Raw genomic sequence first — 25,976 nt, 5'->3', positions numbered from 1 at the left:
AGAAGTTCCATAGTGGTAAACTCATGTTCTTAATACCTAAGAGGAGAAAGTAAATTGCCCTGTGATTTTAGCTGCATTTAGTTGCAGCAAAGAAGGACTACATATAGAGATCAACAAATAGATAACAATTGCTTAGCATATTGGAGGCCTTGGTAAAAGGGGCGTGTTAATAGCCCATCCGAGTAAGTTGAAATAAATGCAGAGAGACAGATGATGCTGACTGCAAGTGTTAGAGAACAAAGAACGTGCTAGTTAAAGATCCATGAATAAGAAAGAATCTCGGGCCCTTAGTGGTTATGAAATTGAGAGTGTTGTGCGCCACTATGTGAGCTAATCGCTTTGTTCCCATCTCGGGGGAAGGAAACCACTCGCAGCCCTGAAAATAAAGAGCCCGTGGCCAGTGCGAGGTCCGAGGGACACCAGAGCTGGTCTCAGGAGGCAGTTGTGCCTCTTGCCAAGTCTTTAGCAGTTGGGGATATAAAAGCCTTCCACAATGCTTTTGGTAGTTTTTCATGAAACCTAATTGTTTGTATTCTAGTTTTCTCACCAGGACTTTGTAGCAAGAGTCATAGTTTAATGCTGAGACTGTGTAAACCAAGACAAATACTAAGTTAATTCTTGTTAAGTACTTACATTTGTTTTTGCCATAAGGACTGATTTCTTTACATTATTTCCCCGTTGAGACTAAGGGAATAAAAACCTTGAACTAGAAAAAAAGAAAAACACAGTACAAAATAAAAACATTTTACTTTGGAATACAGAAGGTGGAAGCACAGTGAAGGTAAAGTTAGAACAAGTATTTGTTGTTGCTGTTGATGAGTATTGTTTTGCTCATATCCAACGGTCTTTTTGGCTATCTCTGATAATTTTGCTCCATTCATTCAGAAGCATGTATGTGCTAGGTTTTGGTGATATGACGTAATATAAACAGCAATACAATAAAGTATGATTAGCAATATGATAGTGAAAGGAGAGGGAATAAGGAAAGTAGTGGCAGAGGAGCCCAGCCTGGCTTAGGAGTTCCTGAGCAAGACACCTCTGAAGAGAGATGCTTAAGCTAAAATAGAAAAAAAGAATGGAAGGAGGTTAACTATTTAGAATAGATACTGAAATCCATGTTAAATTATTTATTAAGGTCTTAGAAAATTTAATCTCTCGCTAACTTTAATGGCATGTTGAGATTGTATGGCTTTCATGATAGTGAATCCAGTCACCTTTAAACAACTTGATTTGTGATAACCACATACCAGGTTAGCCAAATTGCTACTCATTCAGAGAAAAAGCTTCCTTCTGATCAGTTTTACATTCTTTTTCTTTCAAAATATATTAGAATATAAAACTGAGAGCCACAAATGAACAAACAGGACAAACAAAAACTCACAGACACAGACAACAGTATGGTGGTGTCCAGAGGGAAAAGGAGGTGGGGAGTTTGGGTAGTAAAGGGGGGGAAGGGGACCAAATACATGGTAATAAAAGGAGATTGTACTTTGGGTGGTAAACACACAAGGCGATATACAGATGATGTATTGTAGAATTGTACACTTGAAATCTATATAATTTTATTAACCAATGTCACCCCAATAAATTTAATTTGAAAATGTGTTAGGATATAATCATGCACCACTCATTTAAACATTTTAAAGTGTGTAATTCAGTGTTTTTTACTATATTCACAAGATTGTTCAACTATTACCACCATCTAATTCCAGAACATTGTCATCATCCCAAGGAGAAACCACATACCCATTAGTAGTCCTGCCCACTCCCTCCTTACCCACTCCTTTCTTTAGGAACTATTATCTATAGGTTTGCCTATTCTAGACATATCATGTAAATGAAATCATATAATATGTAGTCTTTTGTAATTGACTTCTTTCTCTTACATAATATTTTCAAGGTTCACCCATGTTCCATGTTACAGCATGTATCAGTATTTCATTCCTTTTCATGGCCAAATCATATCCTATTAAATGAATTTACTACATTTTGTTTACCCATTTATCAGTAGATATCTGTTTGACTTGTCTCCACATTTTGGCTATTATGATTGGTGCTGCTGTGAACATTTGTTTACAAGGGTTTGGCAGATAAATGTTTTCATTTCTCGTGGGTATTTTCCTAGGAGTGGAATTGCTGGGTCATATTGGTCCCCGTGCTTCCTTTCTGAGGTACTGCCAGACTGTTTTCCATTTTGCATTCCCATCGGCGATGTTTTGCTCTCTGTTCACAGACCCCAGAGGAACTAGAAGATGTTTCTGACCTGGAAGAGGATCATGAGGTCCGCAGCCACACCAGCCTTCAGACCGAAGGAAAAACTGACCGGGTATGTCACCTCACTGGGGGGAGATGTGTGTACTGTGCCCTTTCCCGGTCACTCCAGGCAGCCTGTCCCAGCTGGGATTCCTGGATCTGGAGATGCTTTTGCAAAGTCAGGGAGAAGAGTCTCCGCATGCAGGAGAGGCAGCACGCAGGAATGATTCCTCCCCCTTGAGAGCACACAGGGAGGCTGTGTCTGGTCAGGTAGTGAATCACCTCATCACACTCTTGATCTTTATAGCAGTCATGGGAACATAAAAGTGAGATGTGTACATGTTTGTTTATAGTAGAAAGGGGAAACTAAGAAGTTGTAAGTATACTCTGAAATCTAGGTGGGGGAGGAAACACTTCTGAGGCAATTCTCTACATTTCTTTCTTTCTGCAATGCCCCTTTCTGCCCCTACCCATAACACACACACACACACACACACACACACACACACACACACACCCCTCCGAAGGTGTTAATCACTTTCTCAATTGCTCTGAAACGCTGCACTTCACTACACCCACTGCTTGGGAATTTGTGAAAGTCTGGTTTCCCAGACACTGACAGCTTACAACTGCAGACCAGACTACAGAACTTGGGTCGGAGAGCCAGGCAGGATAGCACAGTGGCGAAGACTGCCGGGACCACATCGAATCAGCCACGTCCTTGCTGTGTTATTTGGGAAACTCACTTAGCTTTTCGCTACCTCCATTCTCTTATTTGTAAAATGAGGATAATGACAGTACTCTATATAAGGATTATTGTGGGAATTAACTAAGTTAGTTAATAGAACATTTAACATATGCCTAGCCCACAGTCAGTTCTCAATGATCAGTTATTATTACTTATAGTAGTCGTAGCAATAGTATAATTATCATCATTTTCATTATTACTACTAGTTAATTAGTTAAATTCGGTGACCTAAAGTTTGGAGATGGATGGAAAGAGAGAAATTTAAGTTACATATTTTCAAATCTTCAGATAACTTAGGACTGGTATATGTGTCATGACACTTTTGTTTTATCAGAAATGTTGCTTTTCTTTTTTTTTTCTTTTTTTTATTAAAAATATATTTTATTGATTTTTTACAGAGAGGAAGGGAGAGAGATAGAGAGAGTTAGAAACATCGATGAGAGAGAAACATCGATCAGCTGCCTCCTGCACACCTCCTACTGGGGATGTGCCCGCAACCCAGGTACATGCCTTTGACCACAATCGAACCTGGGACCTTTCAGTCCGCAAGCCGACGCTCTATCCACTGAGCCAAACCGGTTTCGGCAAATGTTGCTTTTCTTGAGTTTCCATTTCTTCATGTTAGGAACTGTCCGGGGGCACACAGCATCTGAAGACAGTTTTCTTCAGATCTAGTAGGCATCCTTGGTAACATATCAAACACTACAAATGGCAATGGAATTGCAAATAAATGTTGCTAATGGTAAAATTTGCTCATGCTTTCAGCGACATGAGTGAATGGTTCACTTGGGCTGCTGCTGACAACTGGAAGTGGCAGGCAGGTGTTAGGATTTACAAAGGAATTGACAGGAGGAAATTTTGTTAAAATTAAGGCAACTTTTAGGATGATGGAATTAGGATGAAACATGATTTGATTCCCTTTATGCCTTATAACATGAAGACAAGGAACCTTGGTTAAAACCCTTCAAATTCAAAAAGTTTAAAATCCCTCCTCTGAAAAATAAGGAGAATAATATTATACCTTCTCATAGAATCACTGGTAACACCAAAGAAGATACTGCATAGAACGTTTATAAAGTTTTATAAACTATAAAATTACATGCTAAGATAAGATTCTTATTACTACCATTTTTAGTTGTGTTTTTACTCTTGAGTGGGATGATGGGCCAGATAGATGACCTCCTGACCACTGTAGGTCATGACATTGATGGCATTTGTGGTCCTGGATCTTAAAAAAAATCTTTCATGGAAGCCACTGTCTCTAATCTTGTGGAAATCGCCTTGAAACTGCTCGGAATCCAAGATTTGTGTTCCACTAAACACATTTCCCTGATGATCCAGTTCATTTGGAATGACCCTGGGTGATAGCCTCACCTCGGTCTAGTGACAAGATAGATCTCTGACCATCAACTGGGAGTGACATTATATTCAACCTGGCCACCTACTGCTGTCATAAATCTCCCTTGCATATGTTCCAAATGGCTTAAATTTTATTCACCTCCTGCCTTGAGGCTTCCCTGCAATTTCTATAAGGAAACCTCTAGGAAGCTGCTCAGATATTCTAATTCATACACAATCTTATGTGAGTCACTAACACCCCACAGAGCAAACCTTGAGCAATATTCTTTCATTCCTTGGATGGACCTTTTTGAAATTCGTTTTCCACAGATATTCAAGAGTTTCACTGGGGGATCAAGCCCCAATTCCTACAGCATTGACCAGGTTGTTAAGACAACTTGCAGTGGTCTTTATTTCCTGATTCATCCTTCCCAGTCTCCCAGTTCTATTATCTAAGATCTGTTCCAAAAATAAACTACGTTTCATTCTAAGTCTCTGCTTTTGGGGAAAGACAAGAAAAGGTAGTCTCTTCACATATACTGTTCATTTAATCATCACATTCATTCTGTTGTATTACTATTATTTTCCTAGTTTTACTAACAAGATCACTGAGGCTAAGATCTATATAACTTACCTAGCAAGTGGATTATGTCTTCAGACTAAGAACCTTGGTGATTGCTACATATCAGTTCACTTAGGTCATAGAGTTAATAGAATGAATCTTTTACTAAAAAGCAAAAAAAAAAAAAGTAATGATCATTACAACAAATGTGATACATCATTGATGGAATGAAAGAGAACAAAATGAAGGATGCCACAGTGGCCTGAAAAAGGGAGGTGGGATTTAAATTTAAGAAGCAATTATTGTATAGTATGAATAATTTAACACAATAACATCCTCTCATTGAAAATATATGTTGTGAGTTTATTACAACAGATTACATTCTCATACCTGAATTTTATGAGATAGCTGGCTAAGAAGGATAGCTCAAATTTTTCTCCCACCCAGATCAACTGACTAGAACCAATATCATGTTTAGACAGGTTTTATGATCTCTCCCAGGCATCTTCTATATTCCTCTATTTCTTATCATTACATATCTGTGCCTAGAATATATTCATATGTTTAGTCTTATAGCCATTCAAGACTTTGGGTTTGTATTCCAGCATTTTTAAAGTTTACATTCGTTGGTCTGAGTGTACTATTGACACATTTGCCAGGTACCAACAAATTGAGAAGATACCAAAACAATTTTGAAATAGGATCTGTTGAGAGTTATTTGAATACATGCGCCATGATCACTGAGGAATTCTTGGTCACTGCACAAGACAAGTGTTTGGGTTCTTTTTGTTTCCGTATATTACTAAAGCCTTTTTGGTTCTAGTATTATAGAGACTGACATATCGAATATGCACTAGAACCAATTTTAGAAACTGTTTAGTAATGGAGTGACAGTTATTTATTATCATTTTACTTTCTGCATTTCACTCCCAGTAGCTTTGGCTCAGCATCATCTGTTATTGCTGTTATCAGTTGAAAATGCCACTGGGCATTGTAAAGGTCTAAAACCAACAAATAATGGTTTAGAGTCCGCAGTCAATGAGAGGGAAATACTAAAGGACCAATCGTGCATGCCTTATGAAGTGGCAGAGGAACAGCAGTAGAAATTAGTGATTATCTTAACTATCAAACATGAATACTCACTGGACCAATATAGTGGTTATATCCAGTGATCAGGCATTCCACAGTGAATATAATACAGGAGTATGAGTTTGCTACATGTTTAGAAATCATTCTTCAAAGAGCTCATTATTTGTTTGTTTTCATGCTCTAAGCAAGGAAAAAAATAGATATATTTTATATTAAAAACTTAAATTTGAAAGAGATTAGAAAATAAACTCATATTAAAATAATCAAAATCCTAAAACTATTGATAAAAGGTTTTTGTAAATCCTAAAAGCTTCCTAAAAGATTATATTAATAACATGTTAAGTGGTATTTTCTATTTGAACAGAGAAAAGCTGGTTATCCTTTAATACTTTAAAGTTTATAGAATAAATTTAAATTGATGTCTTATTTAAGCAAAATTCTGGGTTTGGTTTTTAATTTTTTTTTTTATTTTACTAATTAGTCTCAAGATTTCAGTGGTTTAGGTAAGTCAGATTGGCTGGGACCATATTTCAGGTCTTCTGGCACCAACCACACTTTTTCCAGTACAGCACACTTATAAACTTGGGTATAATCTCATCATCCCTTAAGATCTCATTGCCCAATTCATGCTACAGTCAATATTATAATTATTCTACTAGAAAGGAGACTTGTAAAGCTAAAGACCATAAACCTTAGTATCAGATCTGTTTAAGCCTTACAAATTTCCAATACTTCCATCTTCCATCAGTAAAAAAATCAGTTTATTGATTACCATTGACCTGACAGTATTGCTGATGGATCACTTTGCCTTGATGAAATGGAGTAACAACAGTCAAGTAGTCATTCAGCAGAAGACCTTATAGCAGTGGTTCTCAACCTTCTGGCCCTTTAAATACAGTTCCTCATGTTGTGACCCAACCATAAAATTATTTTGGTTGCTACTTCATAACTGTAATGTTGCTACTGTTATGAATCATAATGTAAATATCTGGTATGCAGGATGGTCTTAGGTGACCCCTGTGAAAGGTCGTTCGACTGCCAAAGGGGTCGCGACCCACAGGTTGAGAAGCACTGCCTTATAGGGTAATGGTCTGAGGTCTCCAAGCATAGAATCCAGAAGATAGAGGAAGTTACTCCTCAGCCAATCTCTTGTCTCATCAGCTTCTCTGATATTTCATTACAGGGAATGTTCCTAACTTCTAGAAATTTTTTCTGGTTTATTGTTTGCAATAGGGGCAACAGTAGCAATAGTCACATAAATCATGTAAAAATGAAATAGTGATCACAAAAAGCAACTCTTGATAGTGGGATAAAACAGAAAATTTGATGAGATAATTGTTCTCTTTTTTTTTTTTTCTTTATTATTGAAAGCCTGGCTGGGTACTGGGAGGTTTTTTGGTGATTCATTAGTTTCTGTGTTTGAGTCCTCAGTTACCTTCATCAAGTTATATACAACTTAATAGCCTAGGTTTATGATACATACTCATAAAAAGGGAAGAAGGGCATTCTGGCCCAGCTGGTGTGGCTCAGTTATTGAACTTCAATCTGTGAACAAAGAGGTCTCTGGTTGATTCCTGGTCAGGGCGCATGCCCAAGGTGCAGGATCCCCAGTAGGGGGTGTTCAGGAGGTAACCAATCAATGATAGTTATCTCTCATCAATGTTTCTATCTCTGTATCCCTCTAAAATCAATAAAAATGTATTTTTTTTAAATAAGGGCATTCTGTTATTTATAGGATACATGTGAAGACAGTTTTGCCAAGTAGTCATTTAAAATCACTCTATCCTTCTCTAACCCTGTCCATGAAGAATATATTCAGTGTCCCTAAAAATATATATACACACTTTGAATAATTATAAAGGCAGTGTTTATTAAAATACATTTCATTTTCAAAATTGAACTACACAAAAGTGTGTATACATTTGGGGGAGGGAGGGATACTCTCTATATTCTAGTAATTTTTCCCTCTGCCCAGATAGCTTGAAAGCTAATAAGACCTAAAGATTAAATCAAGGATTTTGTTTCCATCTCACACAATTTAAATGTTGCTCATAGCGTCCAGCAGATGAAACATGAGAAGGGAACTCATTTTAGTACTGTGCAAGGCCAGGTTTTTATTTGAAGGTATTTGAAGTTGTGGCCTCTAATTGCTAAAATTCAGTTTAATGAATCATAACATTAAAAATAAAACACTTAAAAGTTAACATTATCATAACTATGATTGAAATTACTATGGCACCTTTTAAGTGATACATTATTCATATTTATCAATGACCCAAATTAAAGAAATTGTAACATGTAGTCTTTATTTGTATGATGACTAAAATTTGTCATGTCTTTAATATCATATTCACTTAAGAGTCAATAGTTTGTAAACCTGCTCTGTCTTAAAAACTATGTTTGAGGCCATTGAATCTCTATAAGCTCTATAAATAGAAGTAAATTATGACAGAAATAAGAACAGTTGCCTAGGTTACTGAACACAACCTCAAAATGTCAACAGCAGAAAACGAAATGGAGCACATCAAATCTTAAAATACTGGAGATGATTCTTCATGATAAAAAAAAATAACACAAAAGCCGTGAGTGCACTAATTTCATGTTGGTGGTGGGGAAAGTTTCTCCTTGCTACTTTTCAGCAAGTAGTTAGCTGAATATTCTCTATCATGACAATAGAAAGCATGCCATGGTAGAGTGGTTTATTTTAAAAATGGAAGCATTTTAATAGGCCCTACTTATCAGAATGCACTCTCAATAAGTCAAATTTATACTGAATTACCCTCCAGCATATAGAGAGAAATGACCTCATTACCTTCTTCATGATATAATTTGGTTAAGGTTACTGTGAAAAACACAGCTGGGGTAAACCTGGATTAAATTACATTATTCAGTGGCGACACACTAGGCAGTGCATTCCCTCATCATTAGTTTCTATAATTTCAATTGTGTGTTTGGCAATAACTCTGCTTTCCTATCTTTCTGAGTGTTCATTCTCAGTAATTTATTGTTTGCTCTTTCTCTATCCACTTCTTAAGCATTAGGATTCACTAGATGCTGATGTAAGCCCTGTTGTTCACTATATATTGTGAACTATACTCTTCCTGCACATGCTCATACAGTCCTAACACTTCAAGTATCACCTAGGCAAGCCCTCTCTCCTGAGTCTGCCTGCATATTAGTAGGGGCCTGTAAGTTTCTTCTCAGATGACTCAGAAACCTGCAGCACTCACTGTTTCAAAACTGGATGCGTCATCTTACCCCGTAACTATTCCTTCTGCACTTCTATACATTTGGTTGTACAAAGTCTGAACCCCAGAATAATTTTATAGTCCTTCCCACAGCTAATTAGACAACATGTTCTGTTTTGCTATCCTAAATATTTTCCAAACTTGTCTATCTTTTTACCACCTCCACTATCACTACTGTCAAAGAAAAATCATCCTGGACAAAGTTAAACAGAGAAAGACGACTTTATTCAATGGTATTAATAGTTAATAATAATTAATAATCAGTGAATAGCTAACTGGGGAAAGAGACCAGAAGTCAGTCTGAGTTCAGTCCTGCTGAAACAAGGCTGAAGATTTTTCAGAGATAAGGTGAGGGGGATGGTAGGCCCTCTGTGTTTGCTAATTGGCTTTACCCAAGGAAAAGTGACTTTTCTCTGTCTTTGTGACCAGAGGCAGTTTTACAATGGGGAGCAAGGTGCCCTCTAAAGTTAGGCTCCTGCTCTCCCACAGAGACTGGGAGATAGGGGCTCTGTCTTCTTTGATGATTGTATCTCACATGGGGATGGTTCCTTGGCCCTTGTGAAAGATAGTCCTGGGCTGTGAAAGTGACAAGAACCATTTAAACATTTTTATATTTCAAAGGGGCAAAGAAAGAATTTACAATTATAAGCTGGGCTTTCAGAAAAGGGAGATCAGGGGTCTAGAGTCGGGATAAAGCCTGTCTAAAGTCCAGTCAAGCTAATGGGAAGTGGAGAGGTTCAAATATGTTGACTGAGCATATGTGATGATGAGTGAGTCAACTGAATATGCTGAAGAGTTAGACATTGTATATGAGAGAGAGAAAGAAGTCAAGGACAACTCAAGATTTCTGGTTGGAGAACTGAGAATGTGGACTTGCCATTTATATTGATTTGAGGGAGACTGAATTAAGCAGATTGAGAATGGTGGAAGATAAGATAATTAATTTTGGATATATGTAACATAAAAAGTCTGTTAGACAACCAAATGAAGATGTCAAGTAGGTATATATAAAATTTACAAACTAGACTGGAAGTCATCTTACATGCATAGCTTTATATTACAAATTTACAACCTTCTAAACTTACAGTGATGTTTTATATATTATGTGGTGACTATTTTTTTTCTTCAAAGACATTGATAGCTTCATATCTAGTTTTAAACCTTATCCTTCCCAAATCTCTTTGCTGACACATTTACTCATTTGACTATCTCCTTTAATGGAAGGCCACCATTGACCACCCTGCTTAAAATTGCAACCCCAAGTATAGACCATCTACTAAATAGTCAATTTAAAGATCTTAATATTTTTTTCTCTATTATGCACTCTCCATTCTTAAGCCAGTACTGGGCACATAGTAAATATATTATAAATACTTACTGAATGAATAAATGAATAAATGATTTTGACCATAAATGTGCTTTAAGAAAGATGCTCAGCAAATTTGGGGGGAGGGAGTTGTTTCAGATACTGCATTTGTATGTAACCAATATATAATTTGTCTAAAAAATAAATAGGATAATATTTTTTAAAAACAGTGTCAATTAACAACTGCCCACATGATAGTCACTTGGAAAATTTTTCTGAGGCTGTTGTTTAGGTTGTCCTTTGCCTTTTTGAGTTTAGAGGGTTTTTGATAGATATCTTGCTCCCAAGTACTGCCCTTTTGCCTATTCTCTGAATTTAGTCACTGAAAAAGCCTTATTTCTTTTACTGTTAAAAATTTATATATACAAATTAAATGATTTTTAGTTATTAGTCTTGGGTGAAATATTAACTATATGTTTACTTTTTGCCTATTAAAGATAATGTTTATCAAGTAAGGTAGTAAAAAAAGAAGCTCAAAAGAAAATATTTTAAATAATCCTCTGATAGTCAAAAAATTATCTGCACACTGAAAGTACCACAGTCTAAAGCTAGTCCTAAATATATGCATATTTTAATCAGTGAGTTAATTTTAACCTACATTTATTCTTTAGAAATGTGATCATGTGTGTATTATAATGAGCTGTATAGGTTGCAGCACTGGACATAACTAAGACTTCCTTGAAATGTCATTTAAATATAAATGGACATAGAACACAGATATTTTTCTTAATGTGGAACCATCATCTCTTTAAAGCTAATATACATGTAAGAAACAAGGCTTTTTAAAAATGTTATCCCAGGACATGTCTCCAGATTTTTGATTCTAAGATAATTCAAAGAAAGAAAACACACTTTCTAGAACCCAACCTAAGTTTGAATCCTGACTTTGCTACTTATAGCTGTTGAGTTTGAACACGTTAACTTCTCCATGTCTCAGTTTGCTTATTTTAAATATGGACTTACATGAAAGGATTATCATTAAGCTTGTGATTTAATATTTATAATAAGCAGCACATAGTTAATTGGTCAAACTTAAGTAACCATCATCACCACCAATACCACTATCGTTGTTAACATCAGCAATATTTGTTGAATGGATGCACGTTTATGACATCTCTCCTAACATTACAGGTTGGCAATATTCACTCTCCTGATTAGTCTCCTTCATATTTTCCAGAACATTTTGTGGAGAGAGCCAGTTTGATTGGCCAACCTATATGAGTTTCTCCTGTGGTCAAAGCTCTTTGCAAGGGCTATCATGAGTTTCTAGGTAATTTGTTGGATGGGTTGCCCTTGAGTCATGTGTCTGCTGAAAATAAAAGAAACTCTATGTTGTTTACTTGGGTGGAGGTTATAGGGGAAACAAATCAGGTTATATAGAGATATCAGGTGTGTTTGATATTAAGATAGGCACAGAAAATAGAACAGTATAGAAAATCAATGCCAGACTGTTGTCAGGGAAGGTTAAGAGTCATCTGCATCCAAGAAATGTTTGGAAAGCCCTTATTGTATAATTCATGGTCCTGGTCACTTGGAGCTTGCAATCTAAGATGTAGCAGTTGGAGTGTATACAGGGAAATATATAGTTAGCAGAAGAGAAAAGTGAAAATATCACCTCCTGGATAGAAAAATATTCACCTTGCACTCTAATGAAGGCAAGCGCATTTCCAAGTAGGGAACTTGGGTAGTTTCTGGAAATCTAGGACTTGAGACTGTATAGCATGTCTCTGTCTGGGTTGTGTAGACATGATGAGACTAATCAGTACAGAGAATTTGTAAAATGTCAATTATGTATTTCCAAAGCAACAATTTGGAAGGTGTGGATCTCTTTGCTCTCTAGCTATCATCAGCTGATGTTTCAAATAAAAAAATAACAGAACTACATTATTCTCCTCTCCTCTTTCTCAGGCTTAACTAGAGGTCCAAACCCATCTACTAACACACACCTGTTTGCAGAGGCGAGGGGAGAACCTAAATAGCAGCAAAATGCTTTATAGTTTTAATTGACTCAAAGGTTAGACTTTTAAAAGACAGAAAAACCCTCTAAAACTAGCAGTAACACATATTTTCCTTTTACTGGCTTTCTGATGGAACTTTAAAGTTTTACATATTACCAACATTGAATTTTATAATGTCAATTTTCAAAATTCTTCCAATGCCCTGCTGTACGAAAATTGGCATTTTCCACCTCTTTCATAGATATGTACCTTTAATAAGCCTATTAAATTAAGAACAAATTTTATATACCGAAAGTAGACAGACGTGACTCTTAGGACACCAAGATCACAGAATTGGTACCTGACGTATACTTTTAGGGCAGTGGAGATTAGCATGGCCTTCCATAGAGAAGTCAATGGGACAAGAAAATATCCTCCTGGCTTCAAAATATTTCCCAAATATACTTTCAAATTGTGCCTTTTATCTATAAAGCGTATGGGTATGCCTAGCTAGCATATCACAATTATTTGTCTACTCTGATGATGATGATGATTATGATGATGATTTATGATAATAATGGCAGCAAATGCATAATTACTTAATGCTTAATATGTATCAGACTCTTTAATTTTATTAAATACCCTTCAAAACCACCCTTTGAGGTAGAAACTATTTTACTCATTTCAAAAATATAGAAAACGAGATAGAGAGGTTTAGTGCCCAGGATCACACCATGTGAGTGACAGACCTGAGACTGAGCCAGGTGCGCCTGTCTCAAGGACCTGCCTGTGCCCTGCTCCTCCCACTGCACAACGCAGCCACCCTTCCTGCAGTCCAGGCTCGAGGTGGAACTGTTTGAATAAAACCTGCCTCTGTACTCCTGGCAAAGTGTGCTAGATCTGTGGGAGATTAAAACTGATACAGACTTTTGGACTGCAAATCTCATTCAAAATGGCAGGAATCTCCGTGTTGAAATTGAGCTGTATAGAAGCAGAATCAAAGCTGTTACACACCTGCTGCCCGCGTCCATTTGCTTGCAATTGTACAGCCACGCGTGTAGCGATGGTTTAGTGCAGTTCTGTGAAATGATGAAGGACTGTTACTAAAATTTACTAAAATTATGTAAATGGTATGATGGAGAAAAGGAATCTTATTTCCAACGCATAGTTTGTGAAAATATGCCAGACCCCCTTGGTTCTGTTTGCTTTTATTTTTAGAAGAGACACCGAGAGGTGGACAAAAGAGCCCTGACTTCAGAGTCACCATCTCTGTATGTATAATGGTACATACAGTCCTGCTGATTTATCATTTCTCTGAGATTACGATTCTGTATATTTCAATTCAGGTAATACCTACTTCAAGGTATTTGTAATAGAAAGAATGTATACAAAGTATGTAGTTCAGCGATAGGAAGTAATAGGTATCTAATGGTCAATTTTATTACTATAATAGTGTTTATAAAATGCAGTAATATCTAATCATAAGGGACTCGTGTGTTATGCAGTGAATTAAGTATGAGCCCTCTAAGTCAAGGTTAACCAGAGTAGAATAAAAAATATATACTTTATGCTTTAATGTGCAGGGAAGGAATAGAGAAACAGGCATAAGGAATGGGAATGAAAGGAATGAGAATGAAAGGAAGGGAGGAGGAGAGGGAGGAGTTATCTTGAGGGAAGGAGAAACCTCTATTTGCCAAAATAATAGTGTGCAATGAACTGAAGAATATGACTGACACAATCTGTACTAGATAAAAAAGGATAAATATTTATTTTTGTGACCTTGGGATAATGAAGGACTTTCTAACTATGATAAGACAGAAAGGAAAACAAAACAAAACAGACAAACTTTACTCTTGAAAACACAAAAACTAAAAACTAAAAAAATCAAATCTGAAAACTATTAAAAGACAAACACCAATTTGAGATAATTGCAATTTTTATGGGAAGGATTTGAATGTAAACATATGAAATTAGTAAGAAAAAGTGACTTCACCTCCCCCCAGCTCCACCCCCACCACTAGAAAAATGAGCATAGGACCTGGTAAGGATATTTACAAAGAATACAAGTATATTTATAGTAACCATGTAAACAGTTTCTCCATCTCACCAGAGACTAAAGAAATGCAAAGGCAAACGGCAAGGCAGAAAGATTTTTTGGGGAAATGGACACTTCATGCTGTTTGTGTTTATACTAATGAGAGTAAAATTTCTGAAGGGATATTGGAAATTATGCATTGAAAGCCTTTATAAAAGTGCTTTTTCTTCATCTTCTAGAATTTTCCTCCAGATATATTTGAAAAAATGCAGAAAGGTATCTATCAAAACCTACACAATACACAAATATGTACATACTGACATTCAGACACACATATACCGATCCATCTACATATATACACATATATGTATATAAATGAAAAATGCCTGATAACCATTGAAAACTTTAAATAGATGATACTGGATATATATGATGGAATAAGAGGGATGTAAAATTGTGATAACGCTACATTTTTATAGGCATTGAGATGCTTTATATTAAGATGTTGAAAAAATAAGGAACTGAAAAGTATATATGTTATGATCTCATTTCTGGAATATAATTTGTAGAAAGAATCACATAATATGTAGTATTCAAAGATAACCACTAAAATATCACTTTCAAAATCGTTTGTGTATAAAACAATATTTTATAAATGCACAAGTACTATGTATGAAAGTAGACAGAAAAGAAGTCATTGTAGTGTTTACAGTTTATGTATAATTTTGCACACCTATATTGTCCAAATAGTCTTAAGGAAAAAAATAACTCTAATTTTACTAATGAGAGAAAACCATGATTAAAAATTCATTCCATTTTCCCAATCTCTAAGAAGTTACACTAATAGAAAGTACATATACTTTTACTGAATAAATAATAAAGCATATGTTTTAAACCCTGGTGTAAGATTTCTGTCTTCAGCCTTTTGCTGGAGGCTACTGATTCTCTATCAAACTGGTGAAATATTATTTTACTTCCATATAATAAAGGGCACTACTTCCTGATCACCTCCAATGTATTGAAGTTCAGATACAAACCAATAAGCAAATGGGATCTATGTCAGTGATAGAACCACAGTTTAGTGACCAGTTTTTAGTCAGCTTCTAATTGGTAGGGTAGAACTTCACTACTTCAGTTCAATTGGTAAGGTGTTATTGAAAAGAATGATGGAAGGCAAAATACAAGTTAGAAGATTGACAAGCATGTCAGATACCACTAGCTCCTCAAATGACCTGCTCATTGGGATCAGTAAGAGCCAGTACCCACTGACCCTTGGTCAAAACAGCAGTGGAAGGCAGGGCTTCTCAACCATTGTACTATTGCCACTTTGGCTCAGATGATTCCTTGTCGAGGGAGTGCCTTGTGCACTGTAGGATGTTTAGCAGTATCTCTGGCCTCTACCCTGTTGAGGTAGCACCCCCACTCCAGTCGTGACAACAAGAAAACGTCCCAAGAGATTGCCAAATGGCACTGAAGTGGGACTAGGGGGGAGGGGAAAGGTAATACCAATCACAGTGCGAGCCATTCTTTCTTGGGAAAGTTAGTGTTTTTCAATTGTATCTTTCCTAATTATTTTTATGTTAAAATAGCTACTTTTTAAAATAAAATAATAGTGCTAGTGGTTAATAAGTTGTTGCTTTATAAAGTCCAACCCCCACCTTTTAGTTTGTTTGCTTGTTTTGAATCTTTCTTTCTCTCTCTCTCTCTCTCTCTCTCTCTCTCTCTCTCTCTCTCTCTCTCTGTGTGTGTGTGTGTTTCTGATCTTGGTAAAATCGAATAATCTGCAACATAAGTTTTTTTCCTATTTCTTTATTTTCAGTTTCATAGGCCTGTGCAAACCCATGCTTCAGTACCTTTGCAAAAACATTCTATCTCATCTTTTACTTTGAAAATGTTTCTAATTACTGTAGATTTTGTTTGTGAGCCATTTGTATTGAGGCTGCTGCAGTAGAAATGGCACTATATCTTCCTGAATCGTTCTTCCAAACACCCAGGAATGTTACCTTTGGAAGCTGAACTCAGTGAGACCTTCATTTCGTTTTCTGCTGGTGCTTATCCGTAGGCACCGCTTCCTCTATATCCTGTCTCAGTGCTAAGGGAGGCTCATGTGTCAGATGCTGCCTCTTGAGCAGAGTGTCTCATTTCTAGTTTCTGTGTTGAATTTTACTTGGAAAAGCCCTCTCTGCTGCTAAGTGCCTTTGTAATCCAGATGTTTGCCTCTCCAAATTCACACTCAGAAGACATGAAGAATCATGCTTTGTTTATTTAATTCCCTTGTGTGTTCTGACCATATGGATTCAGATTATGCACACTTAGTGTATCATTTGTGCTGGGGTAGGTGTTACCATTAATGCTGTGTTTTCATTATTGCAGCAGCAAAGGAGTTTTACCAGTTTTGAATCCCAGGCAGCAGTTGTACCAGATTTTAGTTTAAACACCCATGTACAATATTTTTGGAACTGCACTAAAAAAAAGTAGTTGAATTATCTGCATTGCACATATAGAGAAGAGTTCTTTGAGAATTAACAATGTGGTACAGAAAGAAGTAGATATATCAAGTCTTTGATATTTGTTTAGAGAATTATGAACAGGATAGGCAGGGTAATGATAAGCATAAATATATAAACATAAACTAGTGATTTTTATCACTTAAACTTAGATTCTTTGGGAACTGTTTGAATTGTCAAAATAACATACCAACATTGTGAATCTCTGGGAATACTCTCCCATATTTTCTTCCCTTTGTTTTTTTTTCTTGATCATAAAATTTTTAAAAATTAAGCAAAAAAATGCAAACAATAATGATATGCTATAAATGAGAAAACAAATTACTTAAAATACTACATATTATTACATAGACAAGCTCTAATCTATTCCCGATGCACTGGAATTGTACTGAGAATTGGTATCATCTAAGGGATTGAATGACAACTGATTAAATCATACCAACAGGCAACAATTCTCAGTTTCTTACGTGGAAAATTCATGTTGAGGCAAAAATGATGCTCATAAAGGCCTCATGTTCACTAGAGATTCAGCTCAGTGCTTCCTCTGTCCTGTCACGTGTCCTCTTCCTATCCACCTGCCCCTTCCTCACTTATTTTTTCCCCATGAGTTATTTCTCACTAACAATCATTTTGTTAATTCTGAATAAAATCAGAACCTTAAAGTTTTGAAATGAATATCTTATTTTGTCTTGTTTGGCAAATCTTTCTAAACTCATTTTAGGGGTGTGTGTGTCCCTCTGAAATATTATAAGACATGATCTTCAAAAGAGGAACTGTTTGAAGCGATTCTTTTGTAAGTTCTTCTGTTCTTGATTTTCCACATGTTGCCTCATTTTGTAAATTCTCATGAACAGCACCAGGAAGGCGTTATTGCTTCTGCTGGAAGAATACTTGATGATTCTGCTCTTGTCAGCAGAGTCCAGAAATTGGCTTCTGGAGACCAATTCCTAACTAGTATCCCAGTGTTCTGTCCCATAAGACCTCATGTTTGGCTGGATTGTTACACATTATCTTCAATATGTAAATGCACAAAAAATACACTAAGTAGATGCATATATAATATACATAAAATTGAAATGTGTCTTTGAAATTTGCATTTTATAAATTGTCATAAACATTTTATTTTTAATTATTGGATCTCATCTCTGGGAAAACAGTTTATAATTTACTTGGAGATTTATTAAATTAATCTTAGGAAAATAGGTATATGTGGTGTGCATACAAAAACATATTCATCAGGATGAGTTTTTTCCTAAAAATATTTTTTCTTAATTCCAAAATTCTATTGAGAGAATTGCTTATTATGTATAACATACTATTGAGAAAACTCTTTATTTAGGAAATATCTACTTCATAAATATGCCTGCATTTTGCGGTAATCTAGAATTCTAGAAATCACATTCAGTGTCTGGTAAATTTTTCAAGGCATTGCAGACCACAAGAGGATCTGAAACGAATGCCACCCTAATAGAAGATGTGCTTTTGCGGGAATAGTCTACTACTGCAGAGTGTTTTATGTAACATTTGGATGGTGCACATTTTTGGAGTCTGTCAGGCTACATTTTGAAAGTACATTTAGTCTCTTCTGAAGACTCACCACCATTCCTAGTATTAAATGTATAAGTGGGTGCTCAGGGAGCTGGAATAAAGAAACCCTGTATCTGCGACTTAGTCATCTGTGGTTATATTTGGACACAATGTCCAGTGAGGTGCTTGGGTGGTCAGTGGTAGGTACTGAAATGATTTCTACAATAAAGCGGGTGAGAAATAACTAGGAAGGAATAATGAGTCAGATTGATGCCTCTTTATCAAGACCACAATACTCTGCCTCTGACTGCATTTTATCTTTAACATTTTGTTTAACAATATATATATATATATATATATATATATATATATATATATATATTCATTCATTCTCATGTTAGTTGCCCATAGATAGTTAAAAATTATTTTATTTGTCCACGCAACAAGATGATAGGTAGGAAAGTATGTAAAGGCCTTCTGATCCTGAAGTGAAACCAAGCTTATAGAGGCAGTGCTAATTAGGAAAACATACTCAAAGGGGAGGAAATAAATCTAGGGAAATGTAGCACAGGATGCTTTGTCTAGCTGCCTTATTCTTATGGAGTTCCTCTTAGCAAGAACAATCTGGACATCTTATTTTAAAGTCATATAAAAACCCATTTAAATATCCTAAATCAAAAGTTGCTTGTCATTATTCCAGCTTTAAGACATGGCAAAGGCTTAAGAAAGGATGTTATGACTCTGGCCGGGTGGCTCAGTTGGTTGGAGTGTCATCCTGTGCACCAAAGGTTTGCAGGTTCGATCCCCAGTAGGGGCACATAACTGGTGTGGGTTTGACCACCCCAATCAATGTTCCTCACATTGATGTTTCTTTCTCCCCTCCCTCTCTCTAAAAATCAGTGAATATATCCTTGGGTGGAAATATTAAAAAAAAGAATGTTATCCCAAAGCAGCTAGACTTCATAGCTTCTCAGTTTATAAGTGGACATACATATTCACTTTGGTGGGTATCTATAATCTTAGGATAATGATTTCCTTATTTTTGCCCTCACTCTTATTTACTTCCTCACTAAAAAGATCTCTAACAAGGAGAAAATGGTATTTTAATCATTTCAGACTTTCTTTTAAGAAGATGACTCTGTCTTCAGGAAAATAAGTTGCACCGAGATGGACGATGAGGCTCTGATGGTTGAATGCATATGAGACAATACTTAAACAGTTTGCTTAAAAAATACACAGTATATTGTAGGAAAAACCCCATGAGGGAAAGGGGCAAAGTAAGAGGTGGGACTAAAAGAAAGGTGACCGCTAAGAAACAAATCATTGTGTGATTGCTGAAGTAAGTTGGTACTTAGGGTGTGTATCTTTCATTTTGAAATATTTTTGGAATTATAGAAAAGTTGCAATTTTAGCACAGAGTTCCCATAAACCTTCACTCCGTTTCTCCTAATGCTGACATCTTGAAAAATTAAGGTCTACTTGTTAAATCTGAGAAACGTCTTTTTATATCCTCTGCCCATTTTTGATCAGATTGTTTATTTTTTTAATATATCTTATTGATTTTTTACAGAGAGGAAGGGAGAGTGATAGAGTTAGAAACATCGATGAGCGAGAAACATCGATCAGCTGCCTCCTGCACACCCCCCACTGGGGATGTGCCCGCAGCCAAGGTACATGCCCTTGACTGGAATCGAACCTGGGACCCTTCAGTTCGCAGGCCAACGCTCTATCCACTGAGCCAAACCGGTTAGGGCTTTTTTGTTGTTGTTTTTAGTTCTATAAATTTCTTATATATTTTGGATACTGATCCCTTATTGGATCTATCATTTACAAATTTATCCTTTTATTCAGTGGGTTGCCTTTTGGTTTTGTTGAAGCTTTCCTTCATTGTGCAGAAGCTTTTTAGTTTGATGTAGTCCCATTTGTTTATTTTGGTTTTATTTCCCTCTCTCAACAGAGCATATCCAAAGATATTACACAGACCAATGTCAGATAGTTTACCTGCTATCTTTCTTTCTAAGAGTTTTATGCTTTCAGGCCTTACATTTAAGTCTTTAAACCATTTGAATTTGTTTTTGTATATAAATTTTTTTTAATGTTATCTGTCCAGTTTTCCCAGAACTACTTGTTGAAAAGATTGTGTTCGTTGCAGCATTATTTACAATAACCAAGATATGGAAGCAACCTAGGTGCCCATCAATAGATGGAGTAGAAATGGCATATAAATACTAGTACAATGGAATATTACATAGCAAGAAAAAAATGAACCCTTACCATTGGCAACAGTGGATCTAGAGGGTATTATACAATGCCTTCTAGAATTAGTGAAATTAGCCAGGTATAGAAAGACAACTGCCATAAGGTTTCACTTATATGTGGAATTTAAAACCAAACCAAACCAAACAAAAACAGTCTCATAGAAACAGAGACCAAAGGAATATTTACCAGAGGGAATGGGGAGGGGGGGAATGAATAAAAAGGAAAAGGGGAATATAGTCAATAATATTGTGATAAGTTAGCACAGTGACAGATGATTATTAGAATTAGTGGGGGATCACATTGTAAGGTCTAAAAATTTTGAATCACTATGTTGTAAATCTGAAACTAATATAAGGTTATATTCCAACTATAATTTTAAAAAATAATTTTTTAAAAAACTAAGAAATGAATATTGGTATTATACTACTACCTACTAACTAAATTATGGACTTCATCAGTGTTTGCACTAACATTCTTTATTATTTTAGGATGAAAGCCAGGATTCAGCATTATATTTAATTGTGACATCTTCTAGTCCACTGTAGACTATGACCGTTTCCTTCTCTTGTATTTCATGACCTTGATACTTTTGAAGAGTATAGAAAAGGTTTTCTAAAATGTCCCTTGAAAGCAGGAATGGTGCCATAATACTCCAGTATCAGTAGATAATTAGTCAATGCTGGGTGATGATGTTGAGGTGACCGTTGTCAGTATTATGACCAAACATAATTGCACTATGCTGTAATACAATAATAGAGGTGTCCTGACATGAGCAGGCAAGCTTACTCATAAACTGAAAGGCCCCTGATTACCTGAGCTGTCTCCTTTTTGATAGAATTTCTTTTTCTTCCTTGGGGTCTGACTAGCACACCTCCTGTCTACTTCAATTTCCTATGAACTGGGACATGGAATTCAGGTAACCAAACTTACTTAAATTGTGAGCAAAGTAAAAGTTACTAGGCTCTGAGTCAAATCCTAAAGGCACTCTTGTGAATAAAAATGAATCTTCTTCTAGAGCTTGTTTGAGATTCTTACAGCCTTTATAATATTTATTTATTGAATTTTCCTTTCTGTGTAGCTACTTTAAAAACACGAGGATTTCTATCTTTGCAGCCTTGGCAGGACCAAAAGACAAAAGTATTTCAATAGCCTGTAATAATTATCTAAAGAAAAGATGATGGAATTAAATTTAAATTAGTCTAAAACTATGTAACATTTAAATTAAAAATGTACATATATCTGACTAGTTAGATTAAAATATGCATATAAGCTTGTTAAAATATGGTCTCTTTTGAGATAGTCTATTTTGAAAGACAATTTATAATAACCCACTTGTTTTGGTGAGAAAGAAACCAGAGGGAATATTTTAAAGGATTGGTGTTAACTGTATAGCTAAAATGTATATTACAGGAAATATATGACCATGCTAGGCATACATCTTCAAAAGTATTGGGATACTTATATCAGGTTGTTTTCTTTTTAAAAATATCTTTATTGTTGAAAGTATTACAGGTGTCCTTCTTTTGTCCCTCCGTTGACCTCTTGTAGCCTGCCCCCGCCCCTGCCCCGGGCCTTCACCACCCTATTGTCTGTGTCCATGGTTTATGCATTCATGCGTACAAGTTCTTCGGTTGAACTCTTCCTACCCACCCACCCTCCCCTGCTTCCCTCTGAGGTTACACAATCTGTTCCATGCTTCTATGTCTCTGGATCTATTTTGTGTATCAGTTTATTTTGTTCATTAGATTTCACATATGAGTAAGATCATGTGATACTTGTCTTTCCCTGACTGGCTATTTCATTTAACATAATACTCTGCAGGTCCCTCCATGCTTTCGCAAAGGGTAAGAGATCCTTCTTTTTTACAGCTGCTTGGTATTCCATTGTGTAAATGTACCACATTTTTTTTTTTTTATCCACTCATTTACTGATGGGCACTTGGGCTGTTTCCAGATCTTAGCTATTGTAAATAACACAGCTATAAACATCAGGGTACATATATTTTTTTTTTCTGATGGGTATTTCAAGCTTCTTAGGATATATTCCTAGAAGTTGGATCACTGGGTCAAATGGCAGTTCCATTTTTCACTTTTTGAGGACACTCCACACTGTTTTTCTGAAATGGCAGTTTAGTGTGCTTACAATATTAATGCACAAACCTTTTCCATGAATTTGTTCTCAAAATTTTAAATAAGTTGAATTTCTGCCAGCAGCACTTCAGATTTTCTAAACTCTAACAAAATGTCCTACTATTTATATTTTTGACATATTAAAAACACATTATTTCCCAAATGCCTCTGGGCTTATTAAAAACACACATAAAAGCTGCTATTAAATTCAGTTAGCACACAAGGTTAAGAACAAGAATTCTCCTTTTAGAAATATTCATTCGATATGCATACACCATGCATTTGATTTTGAATGTTGAGTTTTAGCTACCCACCTATATGAATAATTTTAATTGATTAGGAATTTCCTAATATATATTTTTAAAAATTGTGATTTTGGCTTACTTATTAATAAAATTCTATTTCTGTGTGTTTCATCCAGGTTTATGGATGAGTATAACTTTAGGAAAAGTATAACTTATATGATTGCTTAATTAAACTTCCATGAAAAAGTTACAGCTAAGGTAAAGCACAAGAATTTTGTGGGGAGAGAGAGCTACTATAGTAACACATGGATTTGAATACTAAATCTACCACTAACCACCAGGACAATATTTTTCAATTCATTTCTTTTCCTGGCACTCAGATTCCTTATGTGAAAAATAAGCAATTTGGATTCCAGAGCTTCTGATAATTAAATGATTATGAGGACCTTATATTTTTATGTTGGTTTATTGCTTGTGAAATGTATTTACTCAAAATATTTTACTTGGTCTCTGCCTAAGCTCCGTGAAATAGCTAGGTGAATATTGTTTATTAATTTTATTGGGTGACATTCGTTAATTAAATTATATAGGTTTCAAGTGTACAATTCTGTGCTGCATCATCTGTGTATGGCATTGTGCGCCCATCACCCAAAGTCTAATCCTCTGTCACCATATACTCAACCCCTTGTACCATTCACTAAATTCAAGAATCATATGATTTTACTCATCCTATATAATAAAAGCCTAATATGATAAGTGTCCGACTGCTCGTTAGACTGTTCGACCAGTCGCTATGACATGTACTGACCACTAGGGGGCAGACGCTCTGACCAGTAGGTTAGCTTGGGGCTGGAGTCCAGCCAATTGGGACTGTGTGAGACAGGCTGGACATGCTCTGGAGCCCTCCATGGTCCCTCCCCGGCCCCGATAGTTCACCGGTGGGGTCCCTTGGCCTAGCCTGCATCCTCTTGCAATCCGGGACCCCTCAGGAGATGTTGGAGAGCAGTTTTTGGCCCAATCCCTGCAGACCAGGCTGAAGGACCCCACCAGTGCACGAATCTGTGCACCGGGCCTCTAGTGTGATATATAAAGCTTGGTGCATATTTTGGCATAGACTGTGAAAAATTTGCTCATGTTTCTTGGCATAGTGATAGATCAAAATTCTAGACCAAAGTTTCTGGGTTTGCATCCTGCTCTGCCATTTACCAAAACTATAATCTTTATTATTATTAAGGTTTAGTTGACATATAATCTATATTAATTTTAGTTTTAAAGTTTAGTGATTTGGCAAGGTATAGATAACTAACAAAATGATCACCACAATATGTCTAGTAACCATCTGTCACCATACAAAGTTATTATGATATTATTGACTATATTCTCTATGTTGTACATTATATCCTCATGATTGATTTATTTTAAAACTGGACTTTTGTAACTCTTAATCCCCTATACCTTTTTTTCCCCAATACCCCTGCCAACCAATAGTTTGTTCTCTCTACCTATGAGTATGTTTTTGTTTTAATCATAGTTTTTAATATTCAACATATAAATGAAATAATATATTTGTCTTTCTCTGACTTACTTAACCTAATATCCTCTAGGCCCATCCAAGTTGTTGCAAATGGCAAGATTTCATTATTTTTATGGCTTATGGCTAAGTAATATTCTAGTGATTCCAGTGTGTGTGTGTGTGTGTGTGTGTGTGTGTGTGTGTGTGTGTGAGATCCATTGATCTATCGATGAACAGGTATGTTATTTTTATATCTCAGCTGTTGTAAATAATTCTGCAGTGAACACAGGGATGCATATATCTTTATGAATTAGTATTTTTGATTTCAGAGGTGGAATTGCTGGATCATATGGTAGTTCTGTTTTTAATTATTTGAGAAACCTCCATACTCTTTTCTATAGTGGCTGCACCAATTTATAATTTCACCAACAGTGCCCAAGCGTTCCCTTTTCTCCACATCCTTGCTAACACTTGATATTTGTTGTCTTTTTATAATAGCCATTCTGGCAGGTTTGAAGTGATATTATCTCAGTCTGGATTTGATTTGCATTTCCATAATGATTAGCAGTGTTGAGCATCTATTCATGAGTCTCTTGGCTATCTGTGTATATCTTCTTCAGAAAAATGTCTGTTCAGACCATTTGCCCAATTTTAAATTGGATTGTTTGTGTATGTTTTTATTTTATTTTTATTTTTTGTGTATGCTTTTAATATTGAATTGTGTAAGTCCTGTATATATTTTGGATATTGACTCCTTATTGGATATATCATTTGCAAATATCATCTCCCATTAAGTACGTTGCCCTTTTCTTTTGTTGATGATTATTCACTGTGCGAAAGCTTTTAGTTTGATGAAATCCCTTTAGTTTATTTTTCCTTTTGTTGCCCTTGCCTGCAGAGCCATGTCCATGACAATATTGTTAAGACTGATGTTAAGTAATTACTGTCTGTGTTTTCTTCTTGGGGGTTTTATGGTTTCATGTCTTAAATTTAAGTCTTTAATCCACTATGAGTTTATTTATGTATATAATGTAAGAAAGTGGTTTTATTTATTTATTTTTGCATGCATCTGCCAATGTTCCTAACACTGTTTATTGAAGAGACTGTCTTTTCTCCATTGTATATTCTTGACTCCTTTGTCATAGATTAATTGACCATATAAGCCTGGGTTTTGTTTCTGGCCTCTATTCTCTTCCATTGACACATACATCTGGTTTTTT

At 35.8% G+C, this 25,976-nt stretch overlaps 1 protein-coding gene across 5 annotated transcripts in view; it reads left to right on the top strand.

Annotated features, from left to right (window-relative positions):
* CTNNA3 (catenin alpha 3) overlaps positions 1-25,976 on the top strand; it is a 1,374,069-nt gene that overhangs the window by 1,176,609 nt on the left and 171,484 nt on the right. For all 5 annotated transcript variants that reach the window (XM_070432843.1, XM_070432842.1, XM_070432840.1 and 2 more), the window contains one exon: positions 2,234-2,326. In XM_070432843.1, coding sequence (XP_070288944.1) covers positions 2,234-2,326 — 93 coding nt within the window. The remainder of the gene's footprint in view (positions 1-2,233; positions 2,327-25,976) is intronic.

This window comes from Myotis yumanensis, unplaced genomic scaffold (genome assembly GCF_028538775.1).
Source record: "Myotis yumanensis isolate MYYU_CA2020_CCGP unplaced genomic scaffold, mMyoYum1.0.hap1 SCAF_13, whole genome shotgun sequence".
NCBI classification, from domain to species: Eukaryota; Metazoa; Chordata; class Mammalia; order Chiroptera; family Vespertilionidae; genus Myotis; species Myotis yumanensis.
Note: the sequence above shows the minus strand (reverse complement) of the source record. Positions and strands in the feature narration are given on the sequence as shown.